Below are 19,949 nucleotides of genomic sequence, written 5' to 3'. Positions count from 1 at the left end.
CCTGGTAAGGCCCCATTCACACCTAGGCGTTTTGTAGCTCAACACAAGGCATTCCATTGTTTTTTATGGCCCCTGTTCACACCTGAGCCTCCTGTTACTTGTAGCAAAACTCCTGTAGCTTGAAAAAGTACATGAGCTTCAATTCAGGCAGATTTGAGATTTTTTTGTCCCCATAGACTTCGATGGAAACGCCTTAAGGGCTTGTTCACAAGACGTCCGGATTGTGTCCGGACCAGAACCGTGCGCTCCCAATGTATCCCTATGTGTTTTATGGGCTACAGTTCTCACGTGCGCAGTCCGTTCCGGTTCGGACAGAGAAAACACGCATGCCACACTGCACGAACGCGAGGAAACGCGACGAAAATGCACTGCACTGCAGCTAACATACTGACAGCCCCACTCCCAAAAAAAACCTGGAACGCGGTAAAAACGCGTCAAAAACGCACTGCACGCATAGCACAACGTCTGCAGATCTGCACCGGAAAATCGTGTAAACAAGCCCTAAAACCTGCATCACAAACGTTTTCTTTTCATTTTTTAAAGTGTTTTTTTTGCATGATGTCACAGATGCTACAGCTTTCTCTTGGGCCAAATTGAAAAACATCTTAAGCTGAACGCCTGCAAAACGTTTAAAGACCGTCAAAAACGCATGTATACACGTGCAAAAATGCTTTTTAAGAAACACGTGAAAACGCAAATGCCCAGGTGAGAATCCAGGCTTACTGTCCAATACCAGGCTGGGGGCAGGGAGGTGACCTAGTTGTATTGCCTAACGGCAGTAGATAAAACGTAGGTCACTAATCTGTGCAGCTTGGCAAATCTCAAGACTGGATAGACAGAATTTCAAATACTTTGGCGGGGAAGTCATGTATAAACTGTATTTAGCTGTTTGCCTGGCGTTCAGATTTAAATCCAGCTAAACCATTGCCAGAATCTGATTGTCTACATAAGTTAACCACTTGCTGACCGTGCTGTTAAACCCCCTTCCTGACCAGGCCATTTTTCAGTATTCAGCGCTGCGGTACTTTGACTGACATTTATTCCGTCATGCAACGCTGTAATTAAATGAATTGTATACCATTTTTTGGGGGACAGATAGAGCTTTCTTTTGGTGGTATTTAATCACCAATGGGGTTTTTTTATTTTTTACTATATAACAAAAAAAGTACCGGAAATTTTGAAAAAAAAAACAGTTTTCCCTACGTTATGTTATAAAACATTTATTTACCCAATTTTTTGGTAAAATATAAAAGACGGGGCCACGTCGGGTGAATGGACACCAAACATGTCAAGCTTTAAAACTGCGCACGCCCCCGAAACCGCAAAAAATGACCATACCTAGAATTGGCCACAGGTGACGCTTTAAAAGCTTTTACCGCTCATCAGTTTTGTGTTATCAGTGATTGATGGCCCTAAAATTATTTGTGGTCATCACTGACATTTGTGGTGATATGTAACATGTGTGGTGCAATCGTTGTTTTCACATAGAGGCGCACCCGGCGGGTATTTACATTTATATTTGTGTGTGTGTACTTTTTTTTTACACTTAACTTTATTGCTATCACATAGGGGGGACTAACAAGCCCCCTAGGTGATAGCAAATATACAATAAGAGGTCCTCTCTATGGAGACATCAGGGGTCTCCAAGACCTCTAGTGTCACCTAGGGAACCAAAAGAAGCTGATGAATCAGGGATCTGCTTCACCAGCTTCTTCTTTGGCTACAGCAGCCAGAGAAATGACAGCTGAAGGCGGAAGTGATGTAATACACATCACATACACCAACAAAGATCGGAGGAGAGGTCAGCAAGTGGAAGAATGCTGATATCTCCTCCGTTCTCAGCATAAGCAGCCACGGTGCTTGTCCCGGGCCCCAGACCGGGAACAGCAGGGCCTGGGATAACCGGCAGCGGCGGTGGAGGGGGGGGGGCACGGCAGCGGATCGGGGGCCGCACACTATTTGACACCATACAAGCATGTATGAAACAACTGGCTGTTTAAACCTTTTGCGATGTTCTTCTCGCGCACGCTAGGGGCCACACACGAGCAGAGGAAAAAACCTGACGTAAATATACAGCAACCCGCTGGAAGGAGCTTGCCGTCCATCTGTTTATTTACAACGGGCGGATGGCAAGCAGTTAAAGAAGCACTCTGGGCAAATAAAGTCGTAACCCCTGGAGTGGGGCTACCCTTGCATTTTAAGGCTTAAGTGCTCGTTTTCCCAAGGGAGCTAAAATAACAGAGATATACTCACCCGCACTGCAATCCCAGCTGGCTCCTAGACAGGTCCTTTCAGCCTGTTTCCTCCTCCTCTCCAGCGATGGAATATCACTTGGCGTCCTCACATCCTTTACACTGTATAGGACATGAGGTCTCACAGGGCTTTAGACCACTGGAGCAGAGGGGGAGCAAGGCTGAATGGACCGGTCTAGGAGCCAGCCGGGATCGCAGTTCGGGTACGTATATCTCTTTTTTTAGCTAGGGATGTTCAAATACCAAGTACCGTATTCGGTACAATTACAGATACTTTTCCAGCTCCAAGACTAGACTAGAGAAAAATTCAAAACTTAGGAGGCAGCTGTCATATGTAAGGAGCTCCTGAGATTTGTACATCTCTGTTTTAATGTATGATTTTGTTTTTATAAACATATATAAGCGATGCACCGATACCATTTTTCCAAGTTCAAGCAGTGATACTTGTCCAAGTACTCACAGATACAAGTACTGATACATTTTTGTTTATTGTCATGTAACAGTTTTTCTAAAACAATACAGACTAATGACAGTGATGGAGCGCCAGAGCCAGGTCCCAGCTGCAACCGCTGCAACCCTGGTAGTTCTCATGAAAATGCCAAGTATCTGTACTGGTATCTGGACATCGCTAATTTTAACCTTCTAGGCAAACAGTGCGGGGGTAGCCCCACTGCAAAGGTTAAGATTTGATTTGCCCAGAGTTCTTCTCTACATTAAATATGTATGAATAAAGTTTAAAAACAAATTGGTAGCCTTGAATGTGACCTCCGAGATCTCTCAGTAGAAATTCTCAAATTGCTGCTTTCAGAAGGAAGTTGGCAGCGGCAGCATTTGTTTCCCTGTGTCCGGGTGTACTTGCAAAGACTTACCTACTAGCTTGTTAAGAGCAATTAAAACTCCATACATTCATTGGCCTGACTGGACTTGAACCTCTGATCTCTGGAAGCACTGGAAAGCAGCCATTGCTTACCACTATAGTATGCCTTGTTCTGTTGACATAATGACAGCAATATCTGAACCTGCATGAATAACCACCATCACCACAAATATATATTTCCAATAAACCGTTTATTGACGTGAATACTCGCTTCACAACAGTACAAATAATATGTTGTTTTTTTTTTTTTTCCCACTTGCAATGCGCACAGTTACCACACTGGCTGCTAGGAAATATATTATCTACACATAATAGATTGCTGAGATGTTATATAAACCATTTATTAATGTCTTACCCATAGGGTAATAAGTCCGCTTTATTTCCTCAGTGCGTTTCTTTACAATATGGAATACATTCATGTTAATGGGTTCTATTCAAACAAAAAAAACCTCACAATGCTACAAATTAGACACATAAATGTCTAAGACAAAGCACAGTACAAAGTTTATACTCCTGTGTTAAATTGCAGTTTCTGCAAGGCACCACTTTGTTTGCCAACAAGTATATCATTGTGAAAGTTAGTGATGTACAGAGCCGTCATGTGTGCAAATTACAATATATACATTTTTTTTCGTGCTGAATTTGGGAAATTAACATGAACAGAAATATGAAATGGGCATGAAGGTCTGTTTTTTAATTGTCCTTATACAATAAGATATCATTTTTATTCGCAATAAGTATTGATAGTTTGTATCATGTGATCTTCATTTTGGCTCTGTTCTTTACCCACAATAGTTTGATCCATTCGCAAGATTAGCTAACAAGGAGGCATCAACCAGGTGATCCATCTTCACATTTTTCAGGTTTGTGACAGTTTTTATACTTTAAATTGTATCCAAAGCCAAAACTTTTGTTGGGGAAGGATTAAGACCCTCTGTCAGGTTTTTATAGCATGCTGTGTCTCTGCTTGGGAGATTCACCTCTTAATTTGTACTGGTGATGCAGCCAATGCAGACCAATGTTTGGGTGACAACTGTCTAAGACCGTGGTTCTCAACTGGTGGGTCGTGACCCAAAAGTAAGTCGCGACCCCATGTATAGTGGGTCGCCACATGCCTTCCAGTGCACTAGGTGAGAGGCACCTCAGCCTCCCCCATAGCGCAGCACTATCAGTTCTAGTGCTGAGCAGCCATTCAGCCACAGACAGTCAAAAGTAGCCTGATAGGTGTTTTAACCCCTAATCTATCCAAAACTAGAAAAAAAAATGGCTATACATACACTTATGATTAGATATAATCACTAAAGTAAGCCTGTCACAAACCCACAACATTCAAACTGAGCATATTATGAAAAATACATAAACAGCTGTAACAGTAAAAAAAACACAAGTTAAAAGGCTAAGTCCACCTTTTGCACACAAAAAAAAAGTTGTGAATGTAGCAACATTGATCTTATGATTAATTTACATATACTTCTTTTTCTGCATAGAAACCTGCAGAGCATTGAGCATTGCACCTGCAATCAGTGCAATGTCATGGGTCATGGGTGCAATGCACAGGCTCTAACAATGGCTACCCCCAGCCTCAGGTCCTTACAGAGGTATGGATCAGGGCTGGAGGAAGTGTGGCTGGACTACCAGGGGTTCAGAGAGGAGGGATTACCAGCGTGGCTCTGCACATGTCCCATCTGCCACAGTGGCAGATCGGACCTATAGTAACTGAATGTGAACAATAACAGAGCTGAATGACTTGGCTGTGTGGGCAGAGCCATGCACAGTCATACTAAGTTAAGAAAAAAATCATGTTTCTCCAGAATGATGCACCCTTGATTCAGGGCAAGGGCAAGGCGATGTGGGTTTTGATGATAGGGTATACAACCATGTTTCATGTTACACCCTAAATAAGGGTGTAATATGAAACATGGTAGAAAACGTGGACTTGGCTTTAAAATTATTGGCAGATTCAAAAACATAGGCAGCCAATTTTTTTAACTTTCTGCGTAACCCCCCACACCCCACCACCACCTCTTTATTGGTCCTATAAGGTAATGGCAGCATCAATGAACAATAGAGAGTCTCAGGAGGTAGCAAAGGTAAGGTCAAGCTTAACTTTTACTAGAAAAGTCAAGATTTGCATATATGTTTAGTTGCCTGGATCTATTTACTTTTTAAATATGTAGATTTCTCTGGTTATGTATTTTTTCCTCATATGAGGTTTGATTTACCAAGGTTTGTGACAAGTTTACTTTAAGCCAATAAGTACTATCCTTGTCGCACTCCTTACCGATATGTCCCTTGTAGTGGGGGGTGCTCGCAGCGACCTCGGATAGCGCCGCGAATGTCAGCAAAATTGTAGAAATGTCACCAGCACACCAATCCTTTTAAGATAGCAAAAGCTTAATTTATTGAAGTTTTTTGTCATATGACCAAAAAACTTCAATAAATGAAGCTTTTGCTATCTTAAAAGGATTGGTGTGCTGGTGACATTTCTACAATTAAGTTTACTTTAAGGCCTGGTTCACACCTGAGCATTTTTCCACGCGGATCTAGTCACGCAAAAACGTGCATAACACATTTCCATGCAAGTCAATGGTGACTGTATAAACCTTAGCGTTGCGTCGCATGTAGGAAAACGCCTGTCGTGCAAAAAGATGCAGGAGCTATTTTTAGGCGGATGTCGTTTTGGTCCCATAGAAATCTCTATGCTGCAAGAAACATGTTTTTAAAAGCTAAAACAAGCAGAAAAAAATTGCGCGATAAACACACAAAAATGCGCAAAGGCCTAGGTGTGAACCAGGCCTAAAGGTTTAGTCTACCTTTGTTATCCTGTTTCATGCCACCATCCAGCCCCATAACACAAGGCTCGTACCTCCATATGGACCTGGGGCTGGAGAAAGAGTTTGCAGAAACCTGTGCGCCCACAATGCACCCATGTAACAAGTGCACATTTTTTATTTTATTAATGTTGGTGTATTTATTACATTTTTGTAAAAGGTGGGCTATGTCTTTAAAGGAAACCTGTATTGAATTAATAATGTATGAATACCTGCTGCCTCTAACGTCAATACTATTTGAGCTACTGACCTAGAACAAGCATGCCGATATGAATGCCAGCGTAAAGTCAAATCTTTTATTCTGCGATACATTTTACAGGTCTGTCAAATATAAGCAAATGGATCAGCGTGAAAGGCAGGCAGCTAGCATTTTCAGAAGTCTCATGGTACAGGTTTCCTATAATAAACATTTTGTAGGCTATAATATGAGTAGAGCCACCTCAATACTCATGAACATCTACAGCCTGTAGGAACTAAGGCTTCACATTCCATCTATGCTTAGGCCACACATTTCTTGTGGGGCATCTTGTTTTCTACATTAAAGAAAAACAGCAACTGAAGTGCTTGTTATATAGGGCTACACATTATCTCTTTTTTTCCAGTGTTATACTGGCTTTTATTACAAAGTAGCCATACAATTTAGTCACTTCACCAGAATTTGAAGTACCATCTAAGAACCATCCTGACAACCTGGATTTCTGTCCACAAGAGCAAGATCTTTAAACAATTCTGTTGTTTGTTGTAACTAGGGATGCTAGTATCGGTGCCGATACTGAGTATTTGGGCAAGTACTATTACTTGCTCAAATGCTCCCGATGCCTATCCCAATACCGCAACGTCCGGTATCAGGAAGCCGGGCGGCAAGTCATTACACGCTGCCCAGCTTCCTGATTGGCTGGCTAGCTGGCTCCATGCTCCCTACTCACCAAGTGACAAGGGAGCATAGAGCCGGCTTTCCAGCCAATCAGAAAGCCGGGCAGCATGTAATGGCTCGCTGCCCAGCTTCATGATTGGTCCTAAGGGAGCATAGAGCCGGCTTTCCAGCCAATCAGAAAGCCGGGCAGCATGTAATGGCTCGCTGCCCAGCTTCCTGATTGGTCGGGGAAGCTGGCCAATCAGGAAGCAGGCGGCAAGTCATTATCCGCCCCCCAGCTTCTTGATTGTCCAGAAAGCCGACTCCTTGCTTCCTCGTCACCTAGTGACGAGGGAGCATTGGGATGGCTTCCTGGCTAATCGGGAACCCGGATGGCGAGTCATTACACGGTATCAGTATCCGGTATCGGCAAGGGCCAAAAAAATAATATTGGCACTCGTACTCGATACTGTAAAAAACGGGTATCGTTGCATCCCTAGTTGTAACTGTTATGACCTTATATGACAAGGGCATCACTGACTCAACCAATTGACTGGCACAATTAACAATTAAAAGGAGATAAATGCTTTCAAGTACCTTAACTATGAACAAAAATGTATGTTATTTGTGTATCACTCAGCTGTAGAGCCTCAAATCATCTCTGAATTGGAGCTGACACTGTCCTTCCTTCTGGAGGGTGGCTACTTTTCTTCCCCATGGTCCCTGTGTGTGTTGTAAAGTAGCCACCACTCCAAGTTTACTCCTGTGATAGACTATAACTTTAACACAAGTTAGTAAACTAAACGCTAAATTGTAGTCTTTAACAGGAGTACTTTTTTGTTTATAGTTAAGGTACGTGAATGCATTTTTAGGATTTAACGCCAAAGAATAGTGTCACTTTAAGTGGACATTACATAGACCTTCCAATATACCCAGAGCTTGCATTTCTGATGATCCATAGTCAATGAAGAAATTGATATAAGGAGCCACATTTAAGGAAAAGGCACACTGAAAACTGTGTTGCCTAACCACCAACTTAATTCAGAATATCAAATTCCAACTAGTAGTTTGAATCTGAAAATTCATATTTGTATGATGTTTGCAGACAGTAAAGGCAGTTCCTATTTGAGATACCTATGCATTATTAGGACTATAACACTAGTGTTTAGACTAAAGTGTTGCTATGTTCAGAAAAAATTGACATGACCTCTATGAACTGACATGGCAGTATGGTAATGAAGTAGATTTGTGCGAGCTGACTCCAAATTGTAGCATTTTTTTTAATTGTGGTTCAACAAATGCTGACATTTGTCTTCCTTATATTAATATTGCCTTATTATGCTGGCCAAATATAACATTTTATCATTGAATTTCATTGTTTCTGGGCTACAAAATGTCTGATGAGCAAACAATTATGGATGTGAAAGCTTTTAAGAGATAACTGTAAAAAAAAAAAAAAAAGATTGGGATGCTGTGGCTCCATTGCCAACTCAATGAAAGGGCCAAAGAAGCTTGAAAATTGGTGGCATTTATAAAAAAAAAAAAATTGCTTGAGGGTGTCTGCCTTGGCCTACAATGCTTTAAATACATATCAGAATTAAGCTGGCCATACACCTATAGATTATCTGCAGATTTCCTATGGTCAGATGGAAACACATTCCTCCATCTACGCTAAACTGTGTGGATGGAGGAATCTCCCACTGGGCCAAGCTTCAGTATCTTGCCAGTCTACATACCTGAACAATCTGATTGGATGCAGACATTGTTCAGGTATTTTGACAGCCAGCGGGGCAAACTAGCAAAATCCTGAGGCCAGTGGGAGATTCCTCCATCCACACAGTTTAGCGCAGATTGAGGAATCTGTTGCACTTTTTCCATCTGACCATAGAAAATCTGCAGATAATCTATAGGTGTATGGCCAGCTTTAGGGTCTGTGTCGACAGGGTTTGGGCTTAGGTAGCTGACATCAATTTGACTTCAGGTTGAGATACATCAGAGATCATTCAGAATATTGACAAGGGCATTAGACATTCAGTTGACGTCCTGCTTTAAGTGGGTTTTGCACTCCTATAGACTTGTATGGGAATGCAAAATCTGTTTAAAATGAACAAAAGCCCATTGACACAGGCCTTGACACGTATCATTCTATGGGCACCTAATGTTATGGTCATCTGCAAAACTGGCCACTGGTTGATATTTTTGGAACTATCACAAAATACAAATGTGCAAATACTTAGTTATGCATCTTACTATTCTTTAATAGAGAGATAAATATAATTTAATAAGCAGTGTAATTGGTGTTAGGTCTTTCAGGCCAATATTTCAAAAGGTCTGTCCCCTAAGTCTAAACACTTCCCTGCTTTTTTTAAGTTTTATCATTAGCTTGATAACCTACTCTATTTTTGAACTCAAGGATGGTTTAAAAGGGGTAATTTACTAATGCTTCAAAGTCTGGCCACTCTCCCTAACTGCAGTTTAACAGAAATACAGAAATACAAATTGCTTAGGCCATGGTCTAGCTGGGAAAGCTATTAGTTTTGCTTTGCTGGTGGGTTGCAATGCAAGACATACATACAGGTAGATTGTGATGTCACAGACTACAAGTGAATCCAAGTGAAGTGCTTTAAAGGTGAAACTAATGAGAAAGCTGTGTCACTAGCTGAAGTAGACCCATGTGTTGTATTTTACAAACACACCGGTCACATTTTCGGTCTGTAGGGATAAGGCCCAGGTTCCATATTTTTTCTTAGTCCGGCACAAAAATAACACAGAGAGCTTTGTTCCACCCCCGGGCTAGTAGCACCCAGTGTAATATTCATTTCTGCTCCATCCAGCATACCCATGCAACTCAGTAGTAAAGGAACCATCTGCTTTCTAAGGAGCAAAAGAAACCATAGCTTAGTGATCACAAAGGTTTTCCAACATTTAGGAAAATGGCTTTATGTTTTACCAACCACTTCCACACAAGTATTCCGTATGGTTTATTTGCTAAGGTGTTGGAGGCACTGCTGACGTCATTTTCCCTACTTCTGAATATAAGGCTATGTAAGGTATCAACTAGGCATTTGGCATTACATATTAAAATCCTGAAAACCATGATGACCTGAATGCAATTAGGATTAAAATAGACAAATGGATTAATTAAAAATGCTTAGATAAGAAAAAGGTAAAAAGTGTTGGGTAGGGGTCTTGCATAATTATGGCCACCTTACTTCTGATATCCTGAAGTAGCCAAGTTTATCCATTGCAATACTGTACCTGCTACAATTTGTGCTATATATCCATCTATTCTAGAAAAACGAAGAGCCAATGCACATGAAACGGGACATGTAGCAATGCAGCACACCACAACGCAGAGATGATTCACATCACAGCACACCGCAGCACACAGAAGGTTCACATGTGTGTGTTGTGGTGCACTATAACACAAGTGCTTTGCTGTGCACTGCCTAGGTGCATTAGGTTGCCATTTGTTCACAGGCCCTAAATTACAGGAAAGTGAAGGTGCTGACCAGAACAACCAGTAAGATTCAGCTTTGACTTTCCAATGCAGGTTTAAACATGAAAACATCTGATGACCTCTGAGTATCAAACAAGGGGCCTCGTGTTTAAAACTGAAGACAGGACTGTTACTGCTACTCATTACAACTAATCAAACTCTCCCCTTCATTCGCCTACGTTGCTTTAGAACCAAAAATAGGGAAAAACTGGTTGCTAATAACAACAAGAACAGTTCTTCTTTACAATGCTTCCATCTATGAAGTCCACAGCCCGAATGGGACGTAATTATTGTTTATAACTGGAATCACACAGGATCACATAAACCAAAATAATTAACATTTTAAAGGCACCGTTTGGCCCCACATAGTGCTCTACAGTAGCAATAAATTCTCTTTCACTACAAGGACTTTCATTCACTGTACATGTCCGTTTTTTTTAAACTATGCCCTTTTTATAAACAGGTTCTTATAATTTTAGGAATAGTCTTAGAAGTTCCCAAGAGTTCTTAAACGCAGTCTTCACTTAGCCCAGCCCGTGCTCGCCTCCCCATTTATGTAAGCAAAGCCAGGAAAATGCTGCATGTGTTCATATTCTGAGTTCCTCCGTGACGCCAAGGATGTGTACATGTCGGTAGAGCTTCCGTATCTGCCTGAGTGCATGGAAGGGGAAGAGTAGCAGCCGTTGGTTGAGGCCACATCTGGCCAGCGTGGGGCTACTTGACTTGGATGGAGTCGGGGAGTGCTGCTCATCAGACAGGGCTCCATACGCGTCTGACTGTTAAATGGGTACTGCAGAAATAAATAAATAATAATTTGAAAACATTAAAAAAGAAAAAAATATATATATATACACACACACACACACATATATATATTTGAATTGGCTAAAGATATGTGGATCTCAAGGCATTGGGGTAACTTAACTCACATAAATCTACCCTACACTGGAATACCACCATTGGACGGACTAAACCTTTAAATATTGCTATCCTTACATAATATATAAGATTTCAGAGCTGCCTGATTCATTCTCTGCTATATTTATAAGCAGGAAGACAAAGATAATACAGAATAAAACAAAGCCATCTATGTTCCACTTACTCAGTCACAGCTGTGAATGTCACCCGTTTAAAAGGACAAAACAAAATCTAAAAATGATACAGACACTTCGGCCACATAATAAATGCTATTATGACGGGAACATGGAAAGTTTTGTCATTTTGGGTCAGCTAATTGAAAATGACTCATTATTTTTTTTCCCCTGTTACAGTGAAGAGACTATTGAAAGACAATTTTTTTAAGACCACACCACTGGCATGCGTCTCACCACGTTCCAGTGAACTTTCTATTCAGCCCTTGTTATCAACATACAAACTTAGCCATCTGCACAGGGGCTAGTGTGGTGCGTCCACTGTCACCTCTCACACTGAGCATCCGGTTCAATGAAGGGGACTGAGGTCCTACAAGCCGGGTTCCTAGTGGTCTTTGTCGAGGATGAAGGCGACATTTGTTTTGCTATTCCCAACAGGAAATGACCACTTTCTGGTCAGCTAATTCTTGGCTAGCAAGAAGCATTAACCCTTTAGTCCTGGTAGTTTAAAGGATAAGCGCACTTATCGTGCCTGGCTAGACCTAAAGTAACCCCTTGTCCCTGTCTCAGATGTATGCTTTCCTGAATCCTCTTGCAGCTGGCTGTGACTATGAACCTCAGACATCTGGTGAGACAGACAGCCCCATAGAAATCAATTGACTGTGCAGTTGAACCTCATAGACTTCTGATGAGCATCTCCAGCCTGGTTAGACAGCCCCATAGAAACCTATTGAGTGCGCAGTTGCAGCAAGAAGATTTTGGTTGCTGGATATCAAACTTTTGGCAGGCTGTGGGTGGGAGATACAGGTTAAAATTGCATGTGGATGAGGGAGGGTGGGCTACTCTGGGTCAAAGGGGGTTGGCCGGTAGGGTATGTGCACTTATCCTTTAACGTCTTGTACTCACTGCCATTTCTTAACCTGAACTCTGGGCAGAGAGACACAAGTTAATGCAGCTGTGCATTCATTAACACATGTACATTTTTAAATACAGCTACTACCTGAATTTGACTTTATATTAGCCTCTTGCAATTCCCAATATAGCAGAAAGTATGTGTATCTTGCTGCACTCCTTACCGGATTTCTAGAACAGATGCATATAGATGGGTGCTCGCAGTGACCACAGAGGCACAGTGAAAAATATGAAGTTGTAAGAATGTCACCAGTACACCAAGCTGTTAAATTCAGCAAATATCCATTTTAATGACAAGCATTGTCATTCAATAGCAAGTACTTTCGGGGCCTCGATGACGGGGACCCTGCGAAACCCCGAAAGTACTTGCTATTGAATGACAATGCTTGTCATTAAAATGGATATTTGCTGAATTTAACAGCTTGGTGTGCTGGTGACATCCTTACAACTTCCCAATATAGCAGCACTCAGATTTGGGGAGGGAGGGGCAGGACTGGGAATCAGTAAGGTGTCCTGCATGCAAATGTGTTCACAAGGAACTTGGTGGTAGGAGAGAGCAGAATAAGAAGAGGGGTGACCTAATCAGTCTCCTGCTGCTGCTGCTCTTTTACTGTCCAGTCAGCATGCTGGGGGTAGAGAGATGACACCACTGTATTGCTAGACTCTATTGTCTCTTAGAGCTGCAAAAATCTCAGGACTAGTAAAACAGCTCTCATATATGTATTTCATCTGTGTATTTAGATGCTTGCCTGGAATTCAGCTTTAATTTTAGCTTGTAGATGCTAGCCTTAATTGTATTCTGTTCAGTAGCATTTGCAGTGCATTTAAAAAGCTTGTGGCCACTTTCTCAGTCTCAGCCCCTAACCACCCTTCAGCTCTAGTCCGGAAGAGTTGAGCATGTGGGGAGGGGAGAGCTGGTTGTTGTAAATAAGCATTCAGCAGTCTTCAGCGAGCATTCAATATGCATCAGAACATTGGGCGCTTCAGACTAGAATCTAAAGTACACGGGTTACAATTCTTCACCACATGCAGATAATTGTTCGCCATATCTAGTGAACTCAGCAAAAATCTATCAGGAGCACATTAAATCTGTCCAGTGGAAGCTCTTTGGTTTGCGATTGTTATTCAATTTGGCCAGTTTAATGAGCATATCGATATGGGCGAGGCCACCATCATACATGTGAAACTTAAATTAAGTAGAATACTAAAAGCAGAGCTGCAGGCAATCACAAGTACACAGCAGAAATACAAAATGGTTTGCTGTTTAATTACCGAAGTATTGGTATTTCTGCTTGGCCAGTCTTGTGTGTCACATATCTGCTACTCTGTGCAGTGTAACTTAGCAAGCCTTGAGTGGAATTAGTGAGGCTTCAGGGGACCAATTTGCAAAAGTCTTTTCATTTTTTTTAAATCATTTCAATTGTTTGGACTTATTTTTGTTAAAACCAATAATGTACAACCCCCTAATCCCGGTGAGGACACTATCTGGAAAGAGTTTTGCATGTTCTACCTGTGCTTGCGTGGGTTTCCTCCGGGTACTCAGGTTTCCTCCACACTCCAAAGACATGCTGGAAGGTTCATTGGCTCCTGTCTAAACTGGCCCTGTATACTGTATATGCATGTGAGATAGGGACCTTAGATTGTAAGCTCCTTGAGGGTAGGGACTCATGTGAATGTGCAACTATGTAAAGTGCTGTGGAAATTGTTGGCGCTATATAAATACCAATAGTAAACAAATAAATTCTAAATAGCGATATTTCTCATTATCTCATATCATGCTACTCTAATTCTCTTGTTCATAAAATATCTATCCAACCAATTTTTGTTGTTGTTGTTGTTATAGGAATGAAAGCCCTGAAGTAGATTGGCATGAGATAATAAGAACCATGCTCTTTCCAGATAAATATCAGCATTAGGGGATGTACGTTATTATTTATCTCTAGGGTCTTGAGGTTTCCTGGAAAGGCATTTATTGAAGGTGTAGCAGCTTGGTCTACAGCCCAACTTCCTCATACTGTTTTGTTAAAAGCAACATATAAAATGTTTGAGGGCTGTCTTTACTGAAGCGTCATTCTGAATGAATGCTTTAAATGCTTAGGTTGCATATTTCTTGTGAGACCGTTCAATTTCTGAAAAAAATTACTCTCTGGATGTCACTGTGTGATTAAACACTTGTGTCAGAGGAAGAATAAGAAGGTGGAATAGAGGTCACAATAAGGCAAATAACAAGATTTTTTCTTTTTGTAAGACTATTATATTTTTCTGTATTTTAAAGTAGATACAGTTGAGTTGGTACTCAAGTGGTCATCATTATTACTCAATGAAGTAGACCTAGCATAAATATATTTTTGAATATTAAAGGCTAAGTTCACCTTTTGGACCAGGTTTCATATTACACCCATATTTAAGGTGTAACATGAAACATGGTCACATTGAACCTCCCACCACCTCCATCCTGTCCTCCACTTACCTGAATCACAGGTTCTTGTCCATGCAGGCTGCTATTGATTTTTTAATCTGAAGTGGCTGTGCATGGCTGCACCCATTCAGCTGTGCCATCCATTCACAAATCCTTTGACAGGATCTGTAAATGGAGAAACTGCAGGTTTCATTAGCCACCATAGCAGAGGGACTTGTAGTTCTCAGTGAGATACAAGTGCACTGATTTCACCGCACTTGTAGTCCATTTATACTTCCTCTCTCCCCTGGTACAGACAGGAACGGGAGGAAGAGTCTGCAAAGCTTTACTGGCTCCAATGCAACAAAATAATAAATGCATTTTTTTCTTTTATGAACATGTGTACATTTTTTTTTAAATGGGGAACTTCCCCTTTAAGCACATGAATATCATGTGTAAATTAAAGACTTTCATGTAATTATTACCCCTCAAAGACATCACAGCACTCGCCCTAACAACACTTTCATACATTTTGGAGCCATCCTTGTTAAGGAATCATCCAGGATCACTATCTACAAGCTGGACTGAGATGTTGGCTCAGAGATACTCATGTAAATCTTGGTGCAGTTTTCTGTTGTGTTCATATATGTCTGACGCAAATCAGTCCTAATGCAAACTCTCACCTTGTGATTTGTTGCACCATTACAAGTTAATGGAGATCTCCCCATTAAGGGAACAGATGGCTGTAGCAGATGACAGATGCTCTAACTCTCCTTTCTGTATCTAAAGCAAAGTAAAAACTTTGGCCTGGAGATGAGAAGCCACCATCTCAACATCTGAAGAATTTGTGACTCTCTAAATTATATTGGCTCAACTGTGGACTGGAGTCATACAAACCTGGGAGGTGCTTCTGTGGTAGGCTGTATAATGAAGTGGTCCTGTAATTCCAGCTTCATGGGGTAAAGATGTATATTGCGATGCTATTGGATGATGGCTTTGATTGCTGTAAGTTCCGTAATTATAGCTCCCTGTATACCTGAAATATTAAAACAGTAATGAATGCCAAAGTTAGAGTTTTTTGACACTAAACTTAGGAGGTAAATCTTAAAAATACATTCAAGTACCTTAACTATTAACAAAAATGTATCTTATTTGTGTATCAGTCAGTTGTAGATCCTCAAATCATCTCTGACTTGGTGCTGACAACGTCCTTCCTCCTGGGGGGTGGCTACATTTGTTCCCCATGGTCCCTGTGTGTGTTGTAAAGTAGCCACGGCTTCAAGCTCACTCCTGGAATGGACTACAATCTAATTTAAGTTTAATAATTTGTATTGACATTGTAGTCTATCATGGAAGCAAGCTTGGTGTGGTGGCTACTTTACAACACACACAGGGACCATGGGGAACAAAAGTAGCCACCCTCCAGAAGGAAGGACAGTGTCAGCACCAATTCAGAAATTTTTTGAGGATCTACATCCAAATGATACACAAATAAGATACATTGATGTTAAAAGTTAGGGTACTTGAATGCCATTTTAAGATTTAACTCCTGAATTTAATGTCACTTTAAGTTGTAAACAGACTATGTACGGTAAGTTGTAAGTCACAAACAGTATATAGAAGTTCATAAAGCTTTTGGACAAGGCCATATTGAGACAGCATGATGCCCCAGGCACCCCTGAATAGTAGCACTCTTTTATGCAAGCTACATTTAGGGCGAAATTACAGAGCTTGAGCGGCTGATCTTCAGACTCCAACACCTGATGAGTACAGCATAATCAGCCCTATGTAAGCTCCAGCACCATCCAACATGGAGCATGGTTAGGAGAAGTGCACAGTCTAGGCCAAAATAGCTGAACTGGAAAAATTCTCCAATTGGGCTCACTCTCCAGTTCAGCTATTTTGTCCTAGATTCTTCACTTCTTGACTTCTTCACTTTACTGCCTTCTCCAAACTCTTCACCCTTTAGTAAATAACCCCCATACTTATTTCCTGCTCTAAAACTAAAAGAAAAACAAAAAACTTTTGGCTTTAGATATGATATTATATATCTACAATATCTTTACAATAAAGATATTACCATTTTTTTTCCTTTCCTCTTTTCTCAGATGTCTACCCCTCTCCCTTCATGTTTCACCTACAAGTGGAGCTCTGGGGAAAATCGAAGTAAGGTCCATGTCAAGTGGGTGATTCTGCCCCTAGAGATATAATCAACGAAGTACAGCAGCTTTTTACTGTATTGAAACTGCTCCCTTACTGGCCCCGAATGGTGCTGCATCTCATTTGCTAGTGAAGGAACCGTGAGGAAGCATCATGTCAATGGTCTGCGCAAGCAAGAGAACAACTTCACAGGAAAAGTTAAAGAAGGCTCCTAAGGATCCTGGCACTGATGAGTTGTCATTAGCGACAAGATGTCTCATCTGACAAAAATTTTAACACCAATCATCCATAAAAAACAGCATACCCCCTGCATCTAGTAAGAATCAAATCGAATCGGGCTCTAATTTTACCCAAAACCAAGGCATTTTCCCAACGCAATCTAGAGTGTACTTTGGAGGTGCGTTATTCATTTTACTTACCCGTGTTCTTCTCGATGTGGATAACCAGGTATTCTGTGTGTGACAGAAGGGGACATGTGTGCACTCCTCATACACGGGACTTGCTGGGGGCTCTCGGCAGATCCATTAGCAGCTGTGGTGACAGTGTAGGTTAGAGACCATGTATATGACTGCATTGTACCTACAGAAATGAAGCCAGGAATCACATTACACAGCAATACTTGTCTCATCTTCAGATACAGAGCATAAGAGCCCCTGCCATCTACAAAGAACAGACCAATGTTTTATGAGCACCCAAGCCAATCAGAGAGTCTGGTCACATGAATGTGTCTCCAAATAAATGATGAATCACTACTTTCAACGTAAGCAGTTTGCAGATATATTTAGTTTCCTCTTTTTTAAGTAATTTCAGTAATTAGGATTCTGGGAGGGAGTAACATTACTTAAATTAAAGTGACACTAAACTCAGGAGTTAAACATTAAAAATGCATTAAGGTACCCTTAACAAAAATGTATCTTATTTGTGTACCACTCGGCTGTAGATCCTCAAATCATCTCTGAATTGGTGCCGACACTGTCCTTCCTTCTGGTGGGTGACTACTTTTGTTCTCCAGTAAAGTAGCCACCAGTCAGAGCTCACTCCCATGATAGACTACAATCTCAATACAAATTAGTAAACTAAATGTGAGATCTATCACAAGAGCGAGCTTGGAGCGGTGACTACATTACAATATGCACAGGTGCCCCAGGGGAACAAAAGTAGCCACCCTCCAGAAGGAAGGACAGTGTCAGCTCCAATTCAGAGATGATTTGAGGATCTACATTGGGTGAATGAAGGATCACCTGCCTATTTCCACATAATCAGATTATAGTATAGCACTTGTAAGCAGGGCCGGATTTACTCTCTCTCTGCTGCCCCAAGGCCAGGTTCCTCAATGCGCCCCCCTACCACCCCACCCCACCCCATGGAGTATGGCAGACCTGCAGGCTGCATACAAGTGATCTCGGCAACATCGTCGAGATCACTTGTACAAAACAAGCGGCGGCTTCCCCGCTGTACATTTAGCTCTGCTTGCCAAAACCAGGGCTAAATGTAGAAAACAACTACCAGCCCGGCGCCCGGAACTGCATGTACCGAGCATCGGGAGATAGGAATTTCACACCCCTGCTGCCCCTCTACTCCCTGCTGCCCCAAGGCCGGGCCTTGGTTGGCCTTGTGGGAAATCTGGCCCTACTTGTAAGGGGAATGTATAGACTTTTGGTTTTCTTAGATAAACATCTAAAAAAGATCAACTTGATGTTACAACAGCATATTCATTGATAGCACTTGAGCACCGCAGTACAGCTGACTGGCATCTTGTGCTGTTTCACCCTGTCCCAGCCTGAGCTCTGCTGTACAGGGATTACAGGGAATTGCCAGCCCCCTCTGGCAGGGTAGGAGCCTGGATTTGTCTCTGCTATAGTTCAGGTGATATTAAAGTCAAATGGTGTTTAAGCTATTTCAGATGCTGATTAAATCACTTACAATAGATGCTGCTCCATGATTTTTAGAAGTTTTAGTTACCTGAAGAGTTAGCTGCTCCCTTGAGCCCTGGCCCTTATTTCCTGGTTTGGGGTCCCTTATGTGTGCTAGTAGTCTGTGTGTGTCTCCAAAAACACACAGGCACAGCAAGTAGGGATGCACCTATTAAATTTTTCACTAAATGTTGGGGTTTAATAAGAAGTTGCGCTAATATTGCGCAACATAAAAATTTTCAACTACCACCATTTTATTCTATAGGGTCTTGGCATTCAGAAAATATATAATGTTGGGGGGTTTTACGTCATTTTCAGGCCTAAAATGTGGAATATAACATGGGTGCAAAAAATGAAAAAAGGGCCTCAGTCATGAAGGGGTTAAAACAGAGATGTACGGATCCCAGGAGCTCCGTGTGCTCCTTACAAATGACAGCTGCCTCCTAACTTTTGATTTTTTCTCTAGTGTAGTCTTGGAGCTGGAAAAGTATCAGTACTTGTACCAAGTACGGTACTTGGTATCAGTGCATCCCTAACAGAAAGACAACCCACTCCCCTCCTCCCATTTTCCCTCTCCTTCTCCCTTCCCCAAGCTAGTAGATGGACAGCTGCTGGAGACTGTGCTGCCACTTGTGATCTTGAACTAGACAGGAAGTTCAGGGAACCTGAGCTGAGAGAGTTGGAGCCGACTGTTCTATTAACTGATGACTGTAAGTGTTTGGGCAAAAATCTAAAGAAATACTTTTGCTGGGCAATGTATGTTTGTTTGATCTGGATTTATTGTTGAAAAAAAGAGTTTGATACTACTTTCAGTAACACTTACTGGTCTTGTCCCTCCCGCAGCCTGTGACTGGACAGTTAAAGGAAAACCAGCAGACTGATAATCTCATCTCTTTTTCACTCTGCATTTTCCTCCTATCAGCATGCACCTTGTTAGCACATGAGCGCTGAGGCACAGCTGATTATCTCATTTTGCTGTTTCACCCTGTCTATGTTCTGCTGTACAGCGACTGCAAGAAGCTTACACCAGGTCTAATTCAGCTTACATAACATCGCGTATCAACGTATAGTCAGTGATGACGTTAATAAACAATTATCTTTTAACACAGGCAAGCAAATCAATAGATTAGCAGTTATTAGAAAAGGATTTCATCGAATGTACT

General features: G+C 41.5%; 1 protein-coding gene across 1 annotated transcript in view; it reads right to left on the bottom strand.

Moving 5' to 3' along the window:
- Positions 1 to 10,630: 10,630 nt before the first annotated feature.
- Positions 10,631 to 19,949, bottom strand: part of RFX4 (regulatory factor X4) — an 86,011-nt gene continuing 76,692 nt past the window's right edge. Inside the window, exons 16-18 of the mRNA XM_018557933.1 lie at positions 17,293 to 17,452; positions 15,611 to 15,749; positions 10,631 to 11,102 (exon numbers count right to left, since the gene is read on the bottom strand). Coding sequence (XP_018413435.1) covers positions 10,833 to 11,102; positions 15,611 to 15,749; positions 17,293 to 17,452 — 569 coding nt within the window. The 3' untranslated portion in view covers positions 10,631 to 10,832. The remainder of the gene's footprint in view (positions 11,103 to 15,610; positions 15,750 to 17,292; positions 17,453 to 19,949) is intronic.

This window comes from Nanorana parkeri, unplaced genomic scaffold (assembly GCF_000935625.1).
Source record: "Nanorana parkeri isolate BGI_ZX_2015 unplaced genomic scaffold, ASM93562v1 scaffold14, whole genome shotgun sequence".
NCBI classification, from domain to species: Eukaryota; Metazoa; Chordata; class Amphibia; order Anura; family Dicroglossidae; genus Nanorana; species Nanorana parkeri.
Note: the sequence above shows the minus strand (reverse complement) of the source record. Positions and strands in the feature narration are given on the sequence as shown.